At 33.7% G+C, this 20,161-nt stretch overlaps 2 protein-coding genes across 6 annotated transcripts; one reads left to right on the forward strand and one right to left on the reverse strand.

Annotated features, from left to right (window-relative positions):
• The first annotated feature begins 587 nt into the window (after positions 1-587).
• Positions 588-10,583, forward strand: LOC101205566 (dihydrolipoyllysine-residue acetyltransferase component 1 of pyruvate dehydrogenase complex, mitochondrial). Of its 5 annotated transcripts, none has more exons than XM_011651565.2 (23): positions 588-921; positions 2,181-2,234; positions 2,376-2,430; positions 2,511-2,541; positions 3,325-3,371; positions 3,472-3,516; positions 3,666-3,739; positions 4,083-4,152; positions 4,666-4,836; positions 4,933-4,977; positions 5,086-5,159; positions 5,651-5,720; positions 5,944-6,345; positions 6,989-7,049; positions 7,135-7,179; positions 7,273-7,356; positions 7,458-7,534; positions 7,613-7,675; positions 7,817-7,887; positions 8,123-8,183; positions 8,860-8,920; positions 9,013-9,093; positions 10,139-10,583. In XM_011651565.2, the coding sequence occupies exons 1-23, from the start codon at positions 809-811 to the stop codon at positions 10,195-10,197; spliced, it is 1,914 nt and encodes a 637-aa protein (XP_011649867.1). In that variant the 5' UTR covers positions 588-808; the 3' UTR covers positions 10,198-10,583. The 5 variants fall into 5 exon arrangements, with proteins under 5 accessions (XP_011649867.1, XP_011649866.1, XP_031736698.1 ...); XM_011651564.2 differs by having other exon boundaries at positions 590-921; positions 2,508-2,541; XM_031880838.1 differs by having other exon boundaries at positions 607-921; positions 2,181-2,211; positions 2,296-2,430; positions 2,508-2,541.
• A 509-nt stretch (positions 10,584-11,092) lies between these two features.
• LOC101205330 (uncharacterized protein HI_0077) lies at positions 11,093-13,793 on the reverse strand. Its single transcript, XM_004138632.3, has 4 exons — positions 13,513-13,793; positions 13,303-13,422; positions 12,536-12,766; positions 11,093-11,821 (listed from the first exon to the last, which is right to left on the reverse strand). The coding sequence occupies exons 1-4, from the start codon at positions 13,687-13,689 to the stop codon at positions 11,444-11,446; spliced, it is 906 nt and encodes a 301-aa protein (XP_004138680.1). The 5' UTR covers positions 13,690-13,793; the 3' UTR covers positions 11,093-11,443.
• Between the last annotated feature and the right edge of the window lie 6,368 nt (positions 13,794-20,161).

A 20,161-nucleotide genomic window follows, 5' to 3' on the forward strand; every position in this document is an offset into this window, starting at 1 on the left:
TTGAGCTTGATTGACTATACTATAAAGCCTAATACCATGAGGAAACAAAAAGTTGACCTAGGAAAAAATTGGCCTCCATTTTGGTTGCTAAAGCGAAGGTGTCCATATTGGACTGAACTATCTAATTTTCTCCTTTATCTTGATCATCCCTTAATTTTCGGTATTTCTTTGACATTCATATGACTATTATTATTCCAATTTTACTCGTGACGTTGTGTTCTTTCTAGCTTGTGAGTCTTGATCCAAAATGACCCTTAACATCTTCAAACGAGATATCTTTTAAAATATTACAATTACTTTTTACAAGTCAATATTCTTCTAATTAATTTGTCAAGGGAAGTTCACTTACGGTTTTATTATTTAAAAGTTTATTAAGTGACTTAATAAAAAAGTGTACAAAATATCCATAATTGAAATAAAAAAATTAAGTGAAAATTGATAAACACAAGTTTAGAGGTAAAAACTAATTTTCATCAAATTTACAATATGGCATTGAAAAGAAATGTATTTAATTTTATTTCCTTTTTTGATTTGATTTTAATTTTCTAATCATATTCCGGAATTAAAATATGGAACATTAGAAAAGTTTTGTCTAAGACGAAAAGTTTGAGTCGAAGACTCCTAATATGTTTATACGCTGAATCTATATTTCATTGAGAATCAAATTCAATCGGAAATTCTATTCACAGGCGGCCGTCCGGTGACTCTGCTCCGACCTCCGCCATTGGGGTCTCCCAATTTTCTTCTTATTTCCAACTCAAAATACGAGATTTCTCCATCTGAATCTCTTCTCTGAAGGAGGATCACTATGTCGCTTCATCGGCTTCGCGATCCGGTTATTGTCCGCGCTCGCTCTCTTCTCCACGCTCGCCTGGGAGCTTTCCATTCCTCTTCTCCTGTATCATCCAGATACATTTCGCGGTATGGCTTTTAGCTGAATCATTTTTTATATGCTCGATATTCTTGGTTCAGTTGTTTTTTTTTTTTCCTGCGTGGACTTTGTATGCGGTTTGCTGGTGTGGTGGTTATGAAATTTGTTGATTCGTTTTGGGAAAAATTTCGTTTGATAGTGTAAGATGTCAAATATGTCAGTTTGGTTTAACGGTGGAGGAACCGTTGAGGAGCAGTTTAAGACATACTGAATTTGTATGATATCTTGGTGGTCAATGTCCCAAATGTTGAAGCTTCATCTTTCCTTTGATATCTTTCCTATCGTAGCAGAATCTCTCCAATTCTTTCCTGACCACTTGGTTGATTTAATTCCAGTTCAATTCATTTTTATTGAGCTATTGTTCTTAGAATGTGTTCCGTTTTCTTGTGCCTTTTTGAATCTCTCTAATAGCTCTTCAACCAAGAACAAGCGTTAGTTTAAACTTTAAAGTTTGTGGAAAACAACTTGTTGCTGGAGATGAGTAGCTTGAATGGATTGTGTCCATTTCGGAGGCCGTGATATCGAAATTGGTGTGAACACTTGAAACTAATTTCATTGATGACAATCTTAATGGTGAAGCCTGGAAGAACGACTGATACTAACATTAACCTATACAAATATTAAAATTATATCAAATACATCAAAATATTTTAAGTGCACCACTGAAACGTAAATACAGGTCAACTTGTATGGTCAGATTTTCTGCTGCAATGCAAATCACATCCTTCTTAGACATTGTTTTGGCTATAAAATATACAAAATTGATCTATGAACTCTGAAGGAAAATTATAGGAAAATAAATTGATGCAATTGTCGAGTAACATTTTGGAAAGCTTAATATGATTCTGTTGATATTTTGAATCCTACTAAAAAGAGATTAAAATCTAAGTATCAGAAAATGGTTAGCTCTAGCAAACTATTAAGAGTATCTGGAAAGCCAAAGAAATAACATTCTAAAATACATACATGGGCATATTCTATTCGATAAAAGTTAAGTTGCTAAAGTGAATGAAATCTGTTGGGCAATATCTTCTAGTCCTCGACTTGGTTTTTCTCTTCATGCACTGGCTTAACTCTTCTTCTTCTTCTTCTTCTTCTTTTTTTTAGTAATATTCTCTAATATCAGCAAACAGCACTACCTTTTTCTGATGCTGAGTGCATCCAAAAATGGGAAATTTTTGTTACTACCGTGAAAATTGATCTATCCTTATGGATATAACTTTGATTTTGTATAATCACGGTCTTGCAGGTATAGCACCTGGAATGTACAAAGGTTTTCGGTTGGTGATGGATCCCTCTTTAGGTTTGCATATTTACTGTTTATAATTGTATTGTGCCGAAACTAACTCATATAATTATACCAGGCATTGTAGCTGACATAATCTTTTTACTCTTCACCTTTTTCTCAACATTTTGACTCACCAACTGAAAATAAACGTGATAGGCCTGTGCCCTTTTCTTGTTTCACTGGAGCTTGTGGTCGAGCATTGCATCTAGAGGTTAGCCTTTAAGGGGCATAATTTCGACTTGTTTAGTTGAACCATTCTCTAATCTGTAACCATGTTTTCATTTTCAGCAGTCAGTTGGTATCAGGTTTTTCTCATCCACAGGTATTGCCTATATATGTGTTATTCACTTCATTTTCCAGTCCTGAAATGCTTAAAAGTCTGTTGCAAGAGTGTTGGTATTACAGGAACGGCTTATTCTCTCTCTAGCTTTCATAACTTTCTGTAGTTTGACATTCTACAGAAGCCATTAGAATTTTGCTCAGAGGATTGCTAGGATAACGTAAATTGATGAGGAAATTCTAATAATAATCTTGTTGCTTCAATGATTCTTTTGCAGCTCTATGTCAAGAACTTGGGTTGGGGTCATTATCAAAATTGTTCGTAAACCCTTTAGAAACAGCTTATTCTCTCTCTAGCTTTCATAACTTTCTGTAGTTTGACATTCTACAGAAGCCATTAGAATTTTGCTCAGAGGATTGCTAGGATAACGTAAATTGATGAGGAAATTCTAATAATAATCTTGTTGCTTCAATGATTCTTTTGCAGCTCTATGTCAAGAACTTGGGTTGGGGTCATTATCAAAATTGTTCGTAAACCCTTTAGAAATTAAAATACTAAGAAGCGTGTGCATGCTAAAATTCATGATGATTGTACATTGATAGAACCCAGACTGCTGAAATAATATTGAAAGTTTAAGAAATACAATATCTCCCATTTTATTCATGACACTTGGACCCTACCTCTCTTGAGTACTCTTACTCAAACCTGAAACCATTATTCAATTGCCTCTCTACTCTTTATATCATGTTTTTTAGCAAGTTTTTTTGGATTCTGTTCATTATGTCCATGGATTATCTTCTGACTCTATGCTGACTATTACTTCAGATTCTTCACATGCCGTCCTTGAAATGCCTGCACTGTCACCTACAATGGTATATATCAGAAGTTATGAATAGTTACAGCTGATTTTTTGGATTGAAATTTCCCTCAATTGTTATCCATTCATTACCAAATAATTTCTGTTTTCTACAGAATCAGGGTAATATTGCCAAATGGAGGAAAAAAGAAGGGGATAAGGTCAGTTTAACATCCTTCTATGGATAAACTTGTGTCAGTTTAACATCCTTCTATATCTTTGTATGATTTAGAGACAGACTGATGATAGTGAAAATTCATCTTGAACATCTTTGTTGACCTCATTGGCAAATGTCTTCTTAACTTGACAGATAGCTGTTGGCGATGTCCTGTGTGAAATTGAAACCGACAAAGCTACTCTCGAGTTTGAAAGTCTCGAAGAGGGGTAATATTAGTTATTATAACATTGTTTCAAAAGTTAGACAAATATATGGGTGGGAATTAGAACCTCCAAATGTTTTCATACTAAGAAAGTTATCCTTGAATAACCCTCAACTACAACAATTTTATAATTATTATAGATTTCAAAATTCATCATCAGTGAACTCAAAAAGTAATTTTTTTTGGTACTTGACCTTTAGACAATTGGGCATGCGTCAAATTTATTTTTCAATGGTTTATCTCCTGTAGTTTTTATTTTGAAATTATCAACTGCTTCGATTTTCTTGAACTCTCTCTATTTGACTTAATACTTGAGACAATGACTTTTGGTCATGGGCATTCTTCAGGTACTTGGCCAAAATATTGGTTCCCGAAGGTTCCAAAGATGTTCCAGTTGGACAACCCATTGCAATCACGGTAATTGTTTCTATTTCAAAGCATGTTGGTATTTTTATTAAAGCTACCATATAATTTTGTTTTCTTTGCATCATAACGGGGTAATCTCTTTACTGTAATAGATTTGATTAAAAAGTTTGGACGCAAGGTTGAAGTTTTCTCTCCCTAATCAGTCTACAACTGTTTGGAAAACTGTTCCTTTCTGAAAATTTGGAAGACAAAAATTATGTATACCATTTTATTGTTTGTATTGAAGTTGACTCATGGTAGAGTGAAACTTAGAAGTTAGAGCTCAATTTAACTAGCTTCATCTCCATTAGGTGCCTTCCGCATATTCTTTTTCAAGTATATGTCATTTCTTATCTTTTGGTACTTTGAACGACAATAAGATTGTTTGATAGGGTGTTTTTGTGTATTTGAATCACTGTTTTATGGTGATTTCAAGCATACATTTTCAAGTTTTTTATTTTAAGCATTAATCAATTATGCAGTGTGTTAGGGCTAATGCCGCTAACCAATTGCAATATCATCAAGGTTGAGGATCCAGATGATATCAATAGGGTCCTTGCCAATGATGTATCAGGTGCAACTGACGTTAAACAGGAAAAAAGTGAGGCCAGCGCACAAGCAAGTTCTGTAGAGATAAATTCGTCAAAACTTCCCCCTCATATTGTACTCGAAATGCCAGCTTTATCTCCAACTATGGTAATAAATTTGGTTTCCCATTTCTGCTAAGGTTATCAACTTATTATTCATTCCTCCTGTTGAAATTTGAGATTGCTGCTCTCATGTTCCTTTCAGAACCAAGGTAATATTGCTACTTGGAGAAAGAAAGAGGGAGATAAGGTTTGTAATGTGCTTCTCAAGAAATTTTCTTTCAAATGTTGATGAATTTCTATTTGCTGTTCCTCGTGCAAAATTTCATTCTACTTTTTCCCCTTAATTATCTCACAGATCGAGGTGGGTGATGTAATATGCGAGATAGAGACAGATAAGGCAACCCTTGAATTTGAAAGTCTTGAAGAAGGGTAATATCATTTCAAATGATGGGTTTACCTACTTTCAGTGAAGCTTGTGTGCACGACTTTGTATAGAAATTTTGAGTGTAGTATGTAGTTTCAACTGCACAAGTTTTTAGGACTTCAAATAACCATGATTACATTAGGGTATCATTAATCCATTATGAACAATCATTAAAGTATAACCTAACACATTATGTTTCTTAATTAAAAAAAAAATGTGTTACCTAACACTCTACTTTGGAAAAGTTACACTTTCGATCTTCGAGGTTTGTTACTCCCGAAATCATTGGTTTGCCTTCTCGTTCTGTGTTCTTGAATTGTAAGCGACCTTTTTTTGTATTTTGTAGTAACCATTTCTTATTGGTTGGTTCATCTTATAATGGCGCTGTTACTTATTCTCATTAAGAATAGGAGGGGCTTTTCTAAAAAAAAAATAAGAGGGGCTGTTCTTTCTATGATGAAATTCCTCAATTATTTTTGTGTAACATAACCTGTAGGTATCTGGCTAAAATACTAGCACCTGAAGGCTCAAAGGATGTGGCTGTTGGAAAGCCGATTGCAATTACAGTAAGTGTTAAAATGCCTGCTCCCTATAACTTAATTTTGCTGTTTCTTGAAGATAAATTTACACCCAATGCAATCAAATTATACTGGTGATTGATGTTGAAGTGTTATTCACATTTTTTTTTACATATTTAATGTATGAGAAATTGTACACATGTTCTTAATATTGTGGACAACTCTCTTCTTGCTGAACTAGTATGTAACATTAAGTTGTTTTTTTGGTAAGGTTGAAGACCTGGCAGATATCGAATCTGTAAAGAACGCTGTCAGTAGTAGTTCCAGCATTAAAGAGGATAAACCTGCCGATAGTACTGTTAAAAATGGCGTTGAAACGTTAAAAGGAGGAGGTGCTGTTGCAAGAATAAGTCCTGCTGCAAAGTTGTTAATTGCGGAACATGGTCTGGATGTATCATCATTGAAGGCTTCAGGTTCTCATGGAACACTGTTGAAAGGGGATGTGCTGGCTGCCATTAAATCAGGGAAAGGCTTGTCAGAAGTTTCTTTGTCCAGAGAGAAAAGATCTCCTGAGGTCCATGCACAGGCTTCTTCCACAGTCTTATCAGAAACAAAACTGTCAACAAAGCAATCTGATTCTTTTGAAGATTTACCAAATAGTCAAATTCGCAAGGTACACGCTTTCATATTTCTTTTGTTTTAGCATAATTCTTTTTTTAGTATCACGACTGATTTTCCAGAGGCTTTAACATTCATGATTCACCAAAGAGACCAATAAAAAACTGGTTTTTCAAAATAAAAGATTAATAACATTCCTTGCTGTGCTTTTAACGGGTATTTGCAATTTTGATTAGATCCAATGATATTTAGAGGAATGTACATGGCTTCTGGGTCTTGTATATTATCTAGCTTCTTTATGGACATCATTACCTAAATTAAATATATGGTATACTAGTTACTCATACTCTTCTTTAGTTGATGCCTGTCTCTCGTGGAGTTTTCTAGTTGCAAAAGATAATAATATATTAACTTTTGTTTTACTTGTTTGAATAAGGATGCTAAGTTTGCATTATATGATTAAGAAATACAATGGAGTATGAACTGGAGTACTATGGTACAATCAGCTCTAGAATACATTCTCTCGTTAAATGCTATATACAAGCGTTATTATCCAGTAGTAATACTATGCATGAAGTAATTGGTTGAACTAGGAGCGAAAACATGTCATTGTTATTTCTTCCCTTGCTCTCTCATGCTTTTGACCAATAATGGTTGTAGTATCTTATAAAATTGTTATTACAATATGGGTTTTGCAGGTGATCGCCAAAAGATTATTGGAATCAAAACAAAATACACCACACCTATATTTGTCCACAGGTGTTTAGATTTTTGCATTATACACACATTTAGAATTCAATTCATCTATTTCTAATGTACTGACCTTTTTTGTTTTTGCTATCAGATGTCGTGTTGGATCCTCTTCTTTCACTTAGAAAAGATCTTAAAGGTTTGGGATCTAAACTATTACTTGGTTTAATTGGTTTTGTTGGCTTACCCTTTTGGCAACATTTTTACTTTACATTATTTTTTAATTCTACAGAGAAGCATGATGTCAAGGTTTCCGTGAATGATATTGTCATCAAAGCCGTAGCAGTTGCTCTAAGAAATGTTTGTGGAGCCAATGGTAACTCTAATTCATCTTGCAAAATGTTATTGGGTGTCAAACGTATACAGGACCGAGTACCTTGTGCATGCTTCTGAAACTAAATGTTCATTGCATGACAGCATATTGGGACGATGTGAAAGGAGAAGTTGTTTTCTGTGACTCTATTGACATATCAATTGCAGTTGCTACTGAGAAGGTATATACGTATATTTTCCAACATTAGTTATTTATTATGGATAGGCAGGCTGATCACTAAATATTTAAACTTCTATAGGGCTTAATGACTCCAATTGTGAGGAATGCCGATTTGAAGACCATATCGGCAATTTCTTCAGAGGTACCATCATTACTTATTTTATTTCATCAGAGACTGAGATTTGCTAATTGTTATATATTTAGCAAACTGTGTATTCAGTAAAAGTGTAAATTACTTCTACCTTTTGTTTGTTAACTCTTAGTAATCATCCATCTGATTTAGGTCAAGGAGTTAGCTGAGAAGGCCCGTGCAGGGAAGCTCAAACCGGATGAATTCCAAGGAGGCACTTTCAGGTGATTATGCATATCAACTGAGCAAATACAATACACTGATTATATAGCATGATAATATTAATATTCAACTGTATTCCTCAAACTATGACGTTATTGTGTAGCTCCCATTTATTACCACTACTACAACTCAACCCCTCTGCTTGTCAGATGCGTCCATAAATTACCGACTTTTCTATTGCTTTAAACTTTGTTGGAATCATCAACGAGCTAACTTACATTTTTGTCCTTTCTGCAGCATATCAAATCTAGGGATGTTCCCAGTGGATAATTTTTGTGCTATAATTAACCCTCCACAGGTTCTCCTCCATTCTCTCTCTCTCTCTCTCTCTGCAGTTAGGATTGCCTTACACTTATTGAAGAGGAATGTAGTCCGCAGTTTCCAGGTTTAGAGATCATATGGAAACTGATTTTTTTATTTCGTTCTTCCTTCTCTGATCTGTAGTTTCAAATGGTAGGTTTGAATGTCGATCTTTTTTCTTTTTCAGGTTCTTCAAATGAATTCATTCTGTAATAGAAAACAATTGTTTCACATTTCATGATTTGCCTCGTTTTTATGAAATCAATATGCTATCGCAAATTCATGTTTCTAAGTTTTATTTTATTAAGATCACTATTTAGTTAATATGTATAGTTGGCCACATTGGTTCTCGCTAATAGAGCAAAGTTTAGGTGGACATTTGAAAGTAGCATTGAAGAAATTGTTTATATAAATTATTTATAACTGAGTTGTCACTGATCAAATTATTTGCATTCACGATTATTTAGTAAGAGCAGCTTCAAATGTTTGTTTGTTTCAGTATTTGTGTTTCACGTTTGATATGTGGATAAACCCTTCTACTTTCCCCGGGGGATGAAAATAAAGTATCATTTCTTGAACGATAATTAAGTTAGGCCTCTTGCAGGAGAATATCAAGAATTTGATAAGCAGCAGCATTTTGTATGATCTTGTAAGTTTGTTTTTATATCTTTCAGGCTGGAATTCTTGCTGTAGGCAGAGGCAACAAAGTTGTTGAGCCAATAATTGGGGATGATGGTACAAAACTTGTTCCTCATATTTTCAACCATAAAAGTCTTTGATTATTCATATAACAAGTCAAGTAATCTTGGTTATATACTTTTATCCAGGAATTGAGAGACCTGTGGTGGTCAATAAAATGAATTTGACATTGTCAGCCGACCATCGTGTCTTTGATGGAAAAGTTGGAGGTACCAAAACTGCTATGGTTTTTTCGAGCTTTACTTTACCTCGTCTTTTGTCTTCTCTCATCTGATGGATATGAATCTTCTCAAATGTTTTAAACTTGTTGGACTGGCTATCAGTTTTCTAGAATAAGAATGATTTTCATCCTTGGTGAACTTATTAGTTACTGTTGTTGAAAACAAACGGAGATAACTTGACATTGGTAACCACTTTAATATTTCTCCATGTGACCAATTGATAAGGAGAATGGCTCACAAGAACCCCCTAACCTTGTTCTGAAATTTAACAGATGGGAGATTTGGTTTGTTTTTGCTTAATGCTTTACAAAACAAAATGACCAATGCTGTTATCTAGGGCAGTAGAAATTATTCTCAAAATGAACAGATAAGTGTAGTTTGGGCTCTTTGGGATGAACGTAGCGGTGAGCTTTCCAGGGACACCTTTTCTTTTGATAGATTTTTTTTATTCGGTTCTTACTAATGTGTTAGGGCCTCAGTTCTACTAAAATATTCTAGAAGGGGTAAAAAGGAGAGTCCAAGTGAAAGTTCGCTAGAGGAGGGTGACCACCGAATTGTATGAAAGTGAGGAGTGGTCAAGTCAGTGTATATATAGAACAAGACGCTGCTAGTTAGGGTACGTTTTTGGTAGTTAGTAAAGTAGTCGTGAAAGGAGGGAACCAACTCTCTATACTCGACGAGGTTGCAGACTTACAAGCCTTTGGGCACTCTTACGTTCTATCAACAATAATATTAGTAAGGGATTACTTACACAATGCTTTTAATTAGTGTGAATCCATGTGTCCTTTTACATCCTATAGTCTTATCTTTTTTCTTCTCTATTGGAGTTTTTTCTTGTAATAACCTATAGATGCATGAGTTTTCCCTATTTCTCATTCAATGAAATGTTTCTTTATTCTAAAGAAGAAAATATTTTCACTGTTAGATTATGAGAAAGAAAGACATTCAGGTTTTTTAATCTACATCGAACGGCCATTATTACAGAGCAGCTGCACTATGACGACCAATTGAATAATTTTATCTATTTTTGCAGGCGAATTCCTCTCAGCTCTTCAAGCAAACTTCAGCAGTATCCAAAGACTGCTATTGTAGAGTTTTCTTCAAGTTGATTGAACATTAGCAGCAGATGGATTTTGAAACCATCTTTTTCATTCCTCAAAATGTCAAAGTAATTATTGCTTTGATTTTCCCTTGGTTTTCAGCTTACATAAAGAATTAGTTGTGGTTCAAACTGGGCGTCGTCAGTCAAGAGAAACCAAACTTGAAGGTGCCATATTAAGCAACCTTTTCCATCATCCCAAGTTATGTCTTTCAAGGAATAATGATGTATAAAAAAGATGAGTGTCATTGTGTTTCGTCTTTTTTGCATAATTTGTTGTGTTCAAAAAATTTTGAATAATTTTTTAAAGGTTGCTTTTGGGATGGCACCAATCTCCATTATATTTCGAAGGAATAAATGAAATTGGCGATTCACGTCAGTGTCTCTCCCTCTCTCTCTCTCGTTTTCCTTCTCAACCATGAATGAAAGCATTAATTTTTCTCCAAAAATAGATTAAATATCACTGTTGGCTATGAATAGTATTTTTCCTTTGTTTCATATATTTGTTTTTAGGCCCTACTCATACTTTAAAAAACCAAAACAGACCGAATGGTTATAAATCAGCTGTTAAGATTAAATCCTAAAATTTGATGGTTTATACATTGTGTTCATAAACTTTGATATACATTGGTTTTAATTTTATAAATTTATTAAACACAAACAAACATTTGTAGTATAATAGATTAATTGTTTTACAAAGATTTCAAATTTGTCTAACAACCTAATTGATTGGGAGTCTAGTGGCACAATTTGTTACTATTTTACATTCATCGTTTTTTGTTTTTTATTATAACGTTTATTGATACAAAAACTATTAAAACTCAAACTAAAATAATTTACACACCTCCTTATCCCCGTCCACCCCCAAGTGTTAAGCCAAAGACGAGAGAAGGTACAACACGGAAGTACAATACCTCTAAAAGCTGCCTTTTTACAACTTATCAATATTTAGTACCTTTCCTCATAAAACAAATGGTTACTTCACAATAACAATCAACAAGGTTCTAAATGCCAATATCTATACCAACAATATTGCAAAATTAAAAAACTTCACGAGGACCTGAACGTGTTTGCAGACCCAGTCTATTGATACAATTCATCTATATGACACACAGATGATCCAACAACACCTGCCTCTTCCCTTTCAATCTTTCTTCTTCTTCCTCATCGTTCTTTTTTTTTTCTTTTTTTGTGGAAAAATTATAGTTTGGAAAAGAACTTGAGCTCCATTCCATTCCATCATTGTGGATGGAAGGTAGGATCTGTTTTGAAAGCAAGCGGTTCATACCATTGAGGGCCAAAACCAGCAGCTTTTCTAGCCACTTCATTGAAAGGTGGCTTCAATGGCCCCCTGAAGTACTTTCTCACAACTTCATGAAACTTGTTAATGGTTTCTTCCTTCTCCATTTCCATTGCATTACTCTCTGCCCCATCATCATCCTCATCCAACTTCCTATCTATTGACCTCTGGCAAAGATATTTAAACCATTTTACTCCAGCAGCACAATGGGTCACTTCTTCTGGATACACTACTTTCTCCAGCAAATCTGCGGTCTCATTGTCACCTCCATTTCGAAATCGGTAAATGGTTGTGGGAAGCACGTCCAGCCCTCTAGCCTGTTCAGACAACCATTTATTTCATAATTGATTCAAACAAAATAGGGGGGGTGAAAGTTCACACTCTTAAAAGAGTTTCAAAATTGCAAGTGGTCAAGGGGTGTTCAGAGTATTGTAACTTTTAAATGAGATATTTCCCTAGTGATACTTTTCTCAATTCTCAAATACAAATTTTAGTGTTTCCACCTAAATGCATTTTGAAGGACAGGATTTCCCATATTTTTCAAATACATGTTCTCCTATCCAATCAGCCATCATCATAAATAAATCTACACAAATGGATAACAAAACAAGTTAGTCCCCAAAATATCATATTTTGTTCTAATATATTTACATAATGATATATATTAGATATATTAGTCCTTGCTTCATGGATTTCTATGTTGTAGACTCTGTTCTTTAGTCTTATATGCTAATTCTATCATCAAATTGGAAAATAAAAACGAAATTAGACGTCTTTAGGTTCTTGTCAAACATAATAAAAAGAATAAATCTCAACAGAAACTAAATAGTAAACAGCATAACGTATTCAGAAGTTTAAAGATTAACATATTAACATCAATTCTATCATCTGATCTTATTAATAAATTCACTACTGTAGAAAGCTTGTTACTTAAATAGAAATGAAACTTAATTGGCATCATCATTACTAGCATATTCGATAAAGCTCATTCTCTTTTACTTCATCATCAGATTAATAAATCAAGCACACACCTCATGAACGCAATGCTCGATTGCCAAGCGTGCTAATAAATCCTTGGAAGTAGCAATAGCAGAATCCCAAAGGCCATCATGCGCAGGTAGTGCTCCATAGAAAGAGCCCAGTTCCTTAAGCCGTGCAGCCAGAAGAGTAAAATGCCTACCTTCATCCTGAGCTACCCTAACAAAATCAGTGAAGAATTCTCTCGGCATTCCTTCTTGTTTTCCAAACCGAGCTATTATGTCCTACGGAATATTAAAATTTAGTAAAGGAGACAAGCCCATGAAACGATAGGTTAAAAATTAGATTGATAGAAGTAACCCAGAAATTGATATCTGCAAGGCAATCGTCTAAGCCATAGAAAACTAGTAAATATTCCCAAAAACAATCTAACACTAGTAAATTTTGCAAATATTATACACAGGTAAAGCAAGAACACAATTTACTAATAATGACTTCCTTCGATGGATATTCTTCATCGCAATTACCAGCCAGTGTCTCCCACTTAGGCAATTAGGGGTCTAAATTATCCATGATAGGAAAGGGGAAGAGAAATATCAGGCATTCCATAAGAATAATCAAAACGGTCAAAATAGATGGGACAAGCACAAGAGGGTTTTGGGTTGCACATAACAGCAGATTAACAATGAACAGGAAGGTTTAGGGTTACAAAAAACCTCCAAAATGTAACAGATGAAGTATATAATTAAAGGCATAGTTTTGCATACAATTCAAGATAAATCGGAATTTAATTTTTTTTTTTTAAAAAAAGATAAAGTACCCACGACAAATCGATCGCCCAACTTTCAGTGTGGACTAGACTATGCACAATAGCCTGCCTGCTCTGTAAGCTTCCCGCCTTCCCCAGCTTCGGCATGAGACTCGGCGATACCAACTTAACCTGAACGATATCGAAGTAAGCATCAACACAGAGAATCTTCAAAGCAAAATTGCAATCAACAATGAGATGAGGAAGAAGGCGGATTAATACATTGGAAAGCCTGGCAGGGCGATCGGGGACGGGAAGATCGGCGGAGGGATCGTAAGGGTTTGAAATGGCACCGTTAAGCCATCGAGAAGCTACGTTATCGCCGAGTTCGGCCTTCTCAAATGGATCGGAAGTATTGAGGACTCGAAGCGCCGCTTCAACCAAGGTCTCGTCTGCCATAGTCTCGTCCTGCTTAGCTCTTCAGCTCCCGCCCTTTCTTCCACTGATGCAGCTCCAAAAAAAGCTTTGGAAAATTGACAAATGTAGGCTAAAAATGGAGTAGAATATGAGTTTTATGATTAATTTTGAGGAAGTAGATTTACCACAAATTTGGACTGAAATGTCCAAAATATTTTTATTTAATTTTACTTTCTCACACTTATCTCTTCCAACCTCTCTTCCACGTGGAACTGATTTGCAGTTTTCTCCTCTACCAAAAGTTTGTCAACTTTTTCGCTTTTAAGTGTCGTTCCTCCTCTACTCTCATGAACATCTATACTGTGATTTATTTTAATTTTTTTTATTCAAATTATGTTGTGTTATATGTATATATATTTGAATCTTAAATGTATAAATCAAATATAATTTTTAATTGTTTCGAATTGATTTAGGGTTGTTTTTCTGATGAACATCTACATTGTGGTTTATTTTAATTTTTTTTTATTCAAATCATGTTGTGTTATATGTATATATATTTGAATCTTAAATGTATAAATCAAATATAATTTTTAATTGTTTCAAATTGATTTAGGGTTGTTTTAGAGTTGTTTCAAATAATGTCACCAAGTTATTTGTTTTTTTTAATCTCGCAAACATCTTGCTGGCATCTCGCATGTTCTTAAATTCAAATGTTTAATCTCAAATGAATTATACTTGTTCTTATGTGATTTATGGTACTTTTAACTATTGTTTTTTGTATCTCGCAGCTGCCAAACTTTAAATGTCAAAGACTGAATTAATCATATACTTATTTCGTGTGCAACTATGCACATTTTATTTAGTGTTTAGCTACTGTTTTTTAATCTCGCAAAATAATTCTTAAGTTTAAGGTGGTTTAAGGATGTCATGTGTTCAACTTTTAGTGAGTTACAGTGGTACATGGGATGAGGGACGAAGAAAATACGAAGGAGACATGTTAAAAGACATTGTTGTCAGTAAAGAAATAACACATAAAAATTTACGGGCTAAATTATATGACATTGCAGAATTATATGACTTTGCAGAAGTTGACCTTACAGAGTTTGACATAATGATAAGATGCATATATGAGATAAAAGTGGAACACGAAGCTCCTCTATTTAAGTTAAGCAATAACTATGATTTGAAGTTTTATCTTCTTAGTGAAAATTCATTGGAGATCCCTCTATACATCTCATTTGAGCCTAGAAGCAATCAAAGCAAGAAAGTGTTAAACAAAAATTACAATTCAGTATATATCCGGGAGCAACCAAGCTCATAACATGATAGGGACCACTTCGACTATATGGGAATCATATAAGTCATGTGATTTCGAAAGATGATGCTATTACATGGGAGCCAGTTGAAATGAATAGTGAATCGTTTGACATTCCACAACATAGAGATGCTCCTACAAAAGATTGCAAAGAAAAATTTAAAGTTAATTACAGCTCTTCTAGTTCTAGCCGAAAGTTGAAGACGTAAATGAGTGATTGGTCCGAATAAAGCTCTACAAGTGAGGAGTTGGATGTGGACAAATTTTTTTTTGCAAAAGAGATTTGTCAATGAGATTAAGTGTCTTGGCGATGAATTTTTTTTCTTCAGTTTGTAGTAAAAAAGTCTGCAAAAGAGGTTTTTTTTGTTATATGCATTGACAACAAGTGTTGTTGGAGATTGCGAGCAATGAGATTGAAGGATTCAAACATATTCAAGATTAAAAAGTATGCAAAACTCCTACTGAAATTTTAGTAGATGCAAGATAAAACATTACGACTCAATAAACTTGTTAAACATTCATAGGACCATTCTAAACGGTTTAAGAAGGGTAGCAATCTCATTTTGAAACTCCTACTGAAATTTTGATATGTGCTAGATATGTGCGAGATGCATGAGAGATAAACCACAAGTTCATAGGAGGCTTACTAAATCAAATTGTTTGCACTCCTAAACATATATTGTAATACATTTACTAAAATGATTAATAGTAGGAGGAAATCCTACGATTCTTATGTTTAGGTTTAGGAACAAAACTCATTGAATCACTTGTTTTCAAATTCTCTTTAACAAATGAATCGTAAATAAATTGGTTCGACATAAGATGAGTTAATATGGGGAGCTGCTTGGTTATACAAGGCAATAAATGCTACATTTTATTGGAACTACATCACTAAAAACATCAACAAAGTAGAGAACAACAATGTTGCTTTTGGTTATAACAATGTGATTAACTCTAAAAATGATAATATCTTTCAACATTGTTCTACTAGTAGCTTTGTTGAGTTTGGATGAGATACCAAATATGCTGGAATTAATGTCCTAAACTTCATGGTATGTATATATTTGTAGCATGCACAAATATAATGAATTGTTAATCCAATTATCTATTATTACAGTTTGTGGTGAGTGGAAATGGTTCTTTGTCCAATATGTTTGTTAATTATATGCCCAATTCTTTCTAAATCCCCCTCTCTATCAGCTTCTTACTCACCAGCTAATTAAATTTTCTTTCTAATCATATATATGTGTGTCTATAGGACATATGCATTTCTTCTCAACAGGTATGTTACTTCCAATCACAAGAAGGAATGCATTTCTTCTCACAGTATTACAAATAATTTTTATAAATCAAGTGTAAACCAATAATGAGAAAATAAAACAATCATCATGACAAATTTCTTGCATTCCTTTAGTACATAATATTGTAGACATATGCATCAATTTTTTTGGTGAAACATCTCAATGACATCAAACAGATGGGTGAGACAAATTTAATGGTATATTTAAAATGTGTCCAACAAAAATTCCATATCTCAACAAACAACTTAAACAACAATGATCTATAAAAAAAATAAAAACTCAGATTTTATTACTCACTTGACTTCAAAGAGGATAAATATGACACTGAAAACAAAGAGTGGCATAGAAATGGAGAGGTTCGATGAAAACGAAGTTGAAATTGAAAAGGAGTGGAGAAGCGTTTACTGGAGTTGAAGTTGAAACTAAACACAGAGAGTCGTGGAGAAGAAATGGGTCGAAGAGGCGTTCACAAGAGGCACCGAAGTTGAAGTGGAAGTGAAATTGAAGTGTGAAAGCGGGAGAGTTCGGAAGAATGAGTTACTTATTTTTCTTAATGTTTTGTTTTGTTTTTTGGTTGAAGAGAAGAGAAGGGGGGAAATAAATAAGGGTATTTTGGATATTTAATTTCAAATTTGTCCCAAATCTCTACTTTTTCAAAATCAATCCAAAAACTCATTTTTCACTCGAAAATTGTAATAGGTAACCTATTTGGCATAAAATATTAAGTATATGGCAATTTTTTTTAACAATTTGCATATATAGCAAATCTTTAATTATTCTTTAAAATATTCCAAAATTACCCTCGATTTAAAAGGAAATTGGCGCAATTTTCTTTTTCTCCATCTTCACCGTCATTACTCCACGATTTTCTCCATTCTCCATATTCTTCGCTATTTTCTCCCTTCTCCATCTTCACCATCGTTTCTCCATCTTCTTCATGATTTTCTCCTAAAGATCACCTTCTTCGTCCTCCAACTAGTCGCTCTCAACAGCCAACAACTTTACAACGATCTTTCGTTAAATCATCTGGTATGTAATTAAATTTGTTTTCTTTAAAGATTTTACAATTGATCTTTGTTTTCTTTAAAGATTTTATCAATACTTCAGTGTAATAGTAGGATGATAGTTGTTTTCTTTTATTTTGCAATAATTTGGAATTATGATTAAGCCTCCAATAACAGTGTTTCATAGTGGACAGTGGGATGATACAAATAAATACTTGAATTACAAGACTATAAGTGTATTGGTTGATGAGACAATCTGTTTTGAAACTTTAGTGAGCTTGATATTAAGGGAAGTTCGATTGGATGCATCTCCTTCTTCAATACAATTGTCAATCTTATTGGATTATGACATCACTGATATTCAAACTGTGGTTGAAATTCATGAAGATAAATATGTTGCTTGGTTTCTAAGTTTAGTTAAAGGGAAAATTACAAGACATTCATTAGTTTCCATGCTCCTCATGTTTCTATGAATTTAGAATGGTCATCTAGTGTTGTTAACATTGGGACGAATAATTTGCTTTCTCTGCTACCTTCTTCTTCAATTGATGATGATTTTCAAATTCTTATGCATATTCATGTTAGTAGGCTATCTTCTACATTCGATTTGAAAGAAAATGATATGTTTGCTAGCAAGGAACTACTATCAAAGTCATTTTACTACATTGTTATAAAGAACAATTTTGAGTTCGAGACTGTGAGATCAAATTCTAAATCTATTGAGTTTAAGTGCTCCCAAGATAGTTGTTCATGGTATGTCCATGCATCTCGTTACAAGGGTGGGGAATTATGGCGACTAAGAAAGTATATTGCTAATCATAATTGCTCCATGAATGTAATTCAAACTACTCATAGACAAGCATCTTCATCATTGATTAGTGATTGTATGATAAAAGACTTTAGTTCTTTTGACAGTTCGACTCCAAATGATATTCTGATTCACATGTGCACTAAACTTGGTGTAAATGTTAGCTACTATAAAGTGTGGAGGGAAAAGGAACTTGTTATGAATTCTTTAAATGGTGAAGCAAAAGAATCTTATGTCTTGATTCCCAACTTTCTTACAAAACTAAAAGAAATTAACCCATATATGTTTTTATTCTTACAATATATATCATCAATCAAACTTTTAATGATTTGGTCTATCACTGATAAGATCTATCACTGATAGATATCGTCTCATTGATAGTAAATGAGCAGATGACATGGTGGTTTACTGTAAGACCTATCAGTGATAGTAAATGAACATATCATGAGACTGATGACATGGTGGTTTACTATAGGATCTATTAGTGATAGATCGTATCAGTGATAGTGAATGAGTATATCATCAAACTGACGATATGGGGGTTTACTATAGGTTCTATTGGTGATAGCACGTGTCAGTGATAGTCCTTATCAATGATAAACCATATTAGTTACATAGTTCTAGTGATGTGCTAATTATTATAAAGTATCAGTGATAGAATACATCAGTGACAGATATAAAGTAAAAGAACATGTTATTTGTCTTTGATATAATGTATATATGTATTTTTTATTTCAGGTTCATTCACTGCTTATGAAACTGATACAAGGGACATTTTAAGTATTGTTTTATGGCTATTGGAGCATCCATTGAAGGATGGAAATATTGTAGACCCAACATATCTATTGATGACACTTTTTTGAAATCTAAATATAGTGGAACTCTTTTGACGGCCTCAACAATTGATGGTAATAATCAAAATTTTCAATTGGCCTTCAGTATTGTAGATTCTGAAATTGATGAATCCTGGAGATGGTTTTTTGAGAATATAAAGAAAAGTTTAGGGGATCAGGAAGGTTTAGTTGTAATATCTTATCGACATTTAAGTATTCTGAAAAGTGTTCATAACGTTTTTTCAAATACTGAATATTGCGTTTCTTTGCAACACCTTCTAAAAAGTTTGAAGTTGATGTATAAGGACCCTATAATTGGATAAGCTCTTTTTTAGATGTGGAAAAGCATATACGGTTGTTGATTTTGAGACTAATATGAGATGGATGGAGTCTATGTATCTTAGTATACGAGACTATCTTTGTACAATATCAGTGATATTGGTGACAAAAAGAAAACAAATTAAAAACTTACATTTTTTTCCAGAAACACGTTGGCTTCAAGATCTTGCCAATCTACTTGTACAATGGATTTCCAATTTAATATTCTAGGGCAGCCTTTTCCTATTCTCGTCACATATCCATTAGCAAGTTGAGGAAGTATTTTGTATGCCCAATAAGCAAGAACTATAGGGAAGCCTTGTAAAAAGGTACATGATTTAGATTCTAATTCTGAGTTTTTCGACTTCCTTTTGGATTTTACAGCATTTTGAATGAATTGCTTTGTCAAACTATAGCACAACCTTCCCCAAGGATAACTCCTAAACTTCTCTTTATCATCCAACATTTTTACATGTTTCAAATCCAAAATATTGTGATTTTGGCTAGTTCTTGTTCATCACTACAGGTTTTACAGTGATAGTTAAAAGCAATTTTCTATTCTTGTCTACTAATAGAAGTATTGTTTCTAAAAAACAATTGTTTAACCATCGACTCATTTTCTTCTAATGTATCCAAAACATCCTCAATAGGGTATTCACAACAATTTAACCCTGTAATCAAACAAAAATCTTGCAAACCAAATTCCATAGTTTTACCTTCAATGTTGAAAAAAATAGCATTGTTGTCTGTTGAGACACATTGTCTAATCAATTGTGCTAAAAGTTGTAAAAGTATTTTGGACATTTTCACATTTAGTAAGTGTGCAAATGGACCTTCTTTAAACAAATCTAGACAACTAGGTGATAGGCTTTCAATAATATGGTCAGTAGTTTGTAGACTACAATACACGATGATTCTCAAGGTAGACTTCCACA

The sequence above is a fragment of the Cucumis sativus genome, chromosome 2, assembly GCF_000004075.3.
Source record: "Cucumis sativus cultivar 9930 chromosome 2, Cucumber_9930_V3, whole genome shotgun sequence".
NCBI classification, from domain to species: Eukaryota; Viridiplantae; Streptophyta; class Magnoliopsida; order Cucurbitales; family Cucurbitaceae; genus Cucumis; species Cucumis sativus.

What these genes read in the sequence shown, in the direction of transcription:
- LOC101205330 (XM_004138632.3), bottom strand. Translation starts at nt 13,689, where the DNA reads ATGGCAGACGAGACCTTGGTTGAAGCGGCGCTTCGAGTCCTCAATACT. An exon ending in GCCCTGCCAGGCTTTCCAAT is followed by an intron (nt 13,423 to 13,512) that starts GTATTAATCCGC and finishes GATATCGTTCAG; the next exon opens with GTTAAGTTGGTATCGCCGAG. An exon ending in GGGCGATCGATTTGTCGTGG is followed by an intron (nt 12,767 to 13,302) that starts GTACTTTATCTT and finishes AATATTCCGTAG; the next exon opens with GACATAATAGCTCGGTTTGG.
- LOC101205566 (XM_011651564.2), top strand. Translation starts at nt 809, where the DNA reads ATGTCGCTTCATCGGCTTCGCGATCCGGTTATTGTCCGCGCTCGCTCT. An exon ending in CTGCACTGTCACCTACAATG is followed by an intron (nt 3,372 to 3,471) that starts GTATATATCAGA and finishes TGTTTTCTACAG; the next exon opens with AATCAGGGTAATATTGCCAA. An exon ending in GGAAAAAAGAAGGGGATAAG is followed by an intron (nt 3,517 to 3,665) that starts GTCAGTTTAACA and finishes TTAACTTGACAG; the next exon opens with ATAGCTGTTGGCGATGTCCT.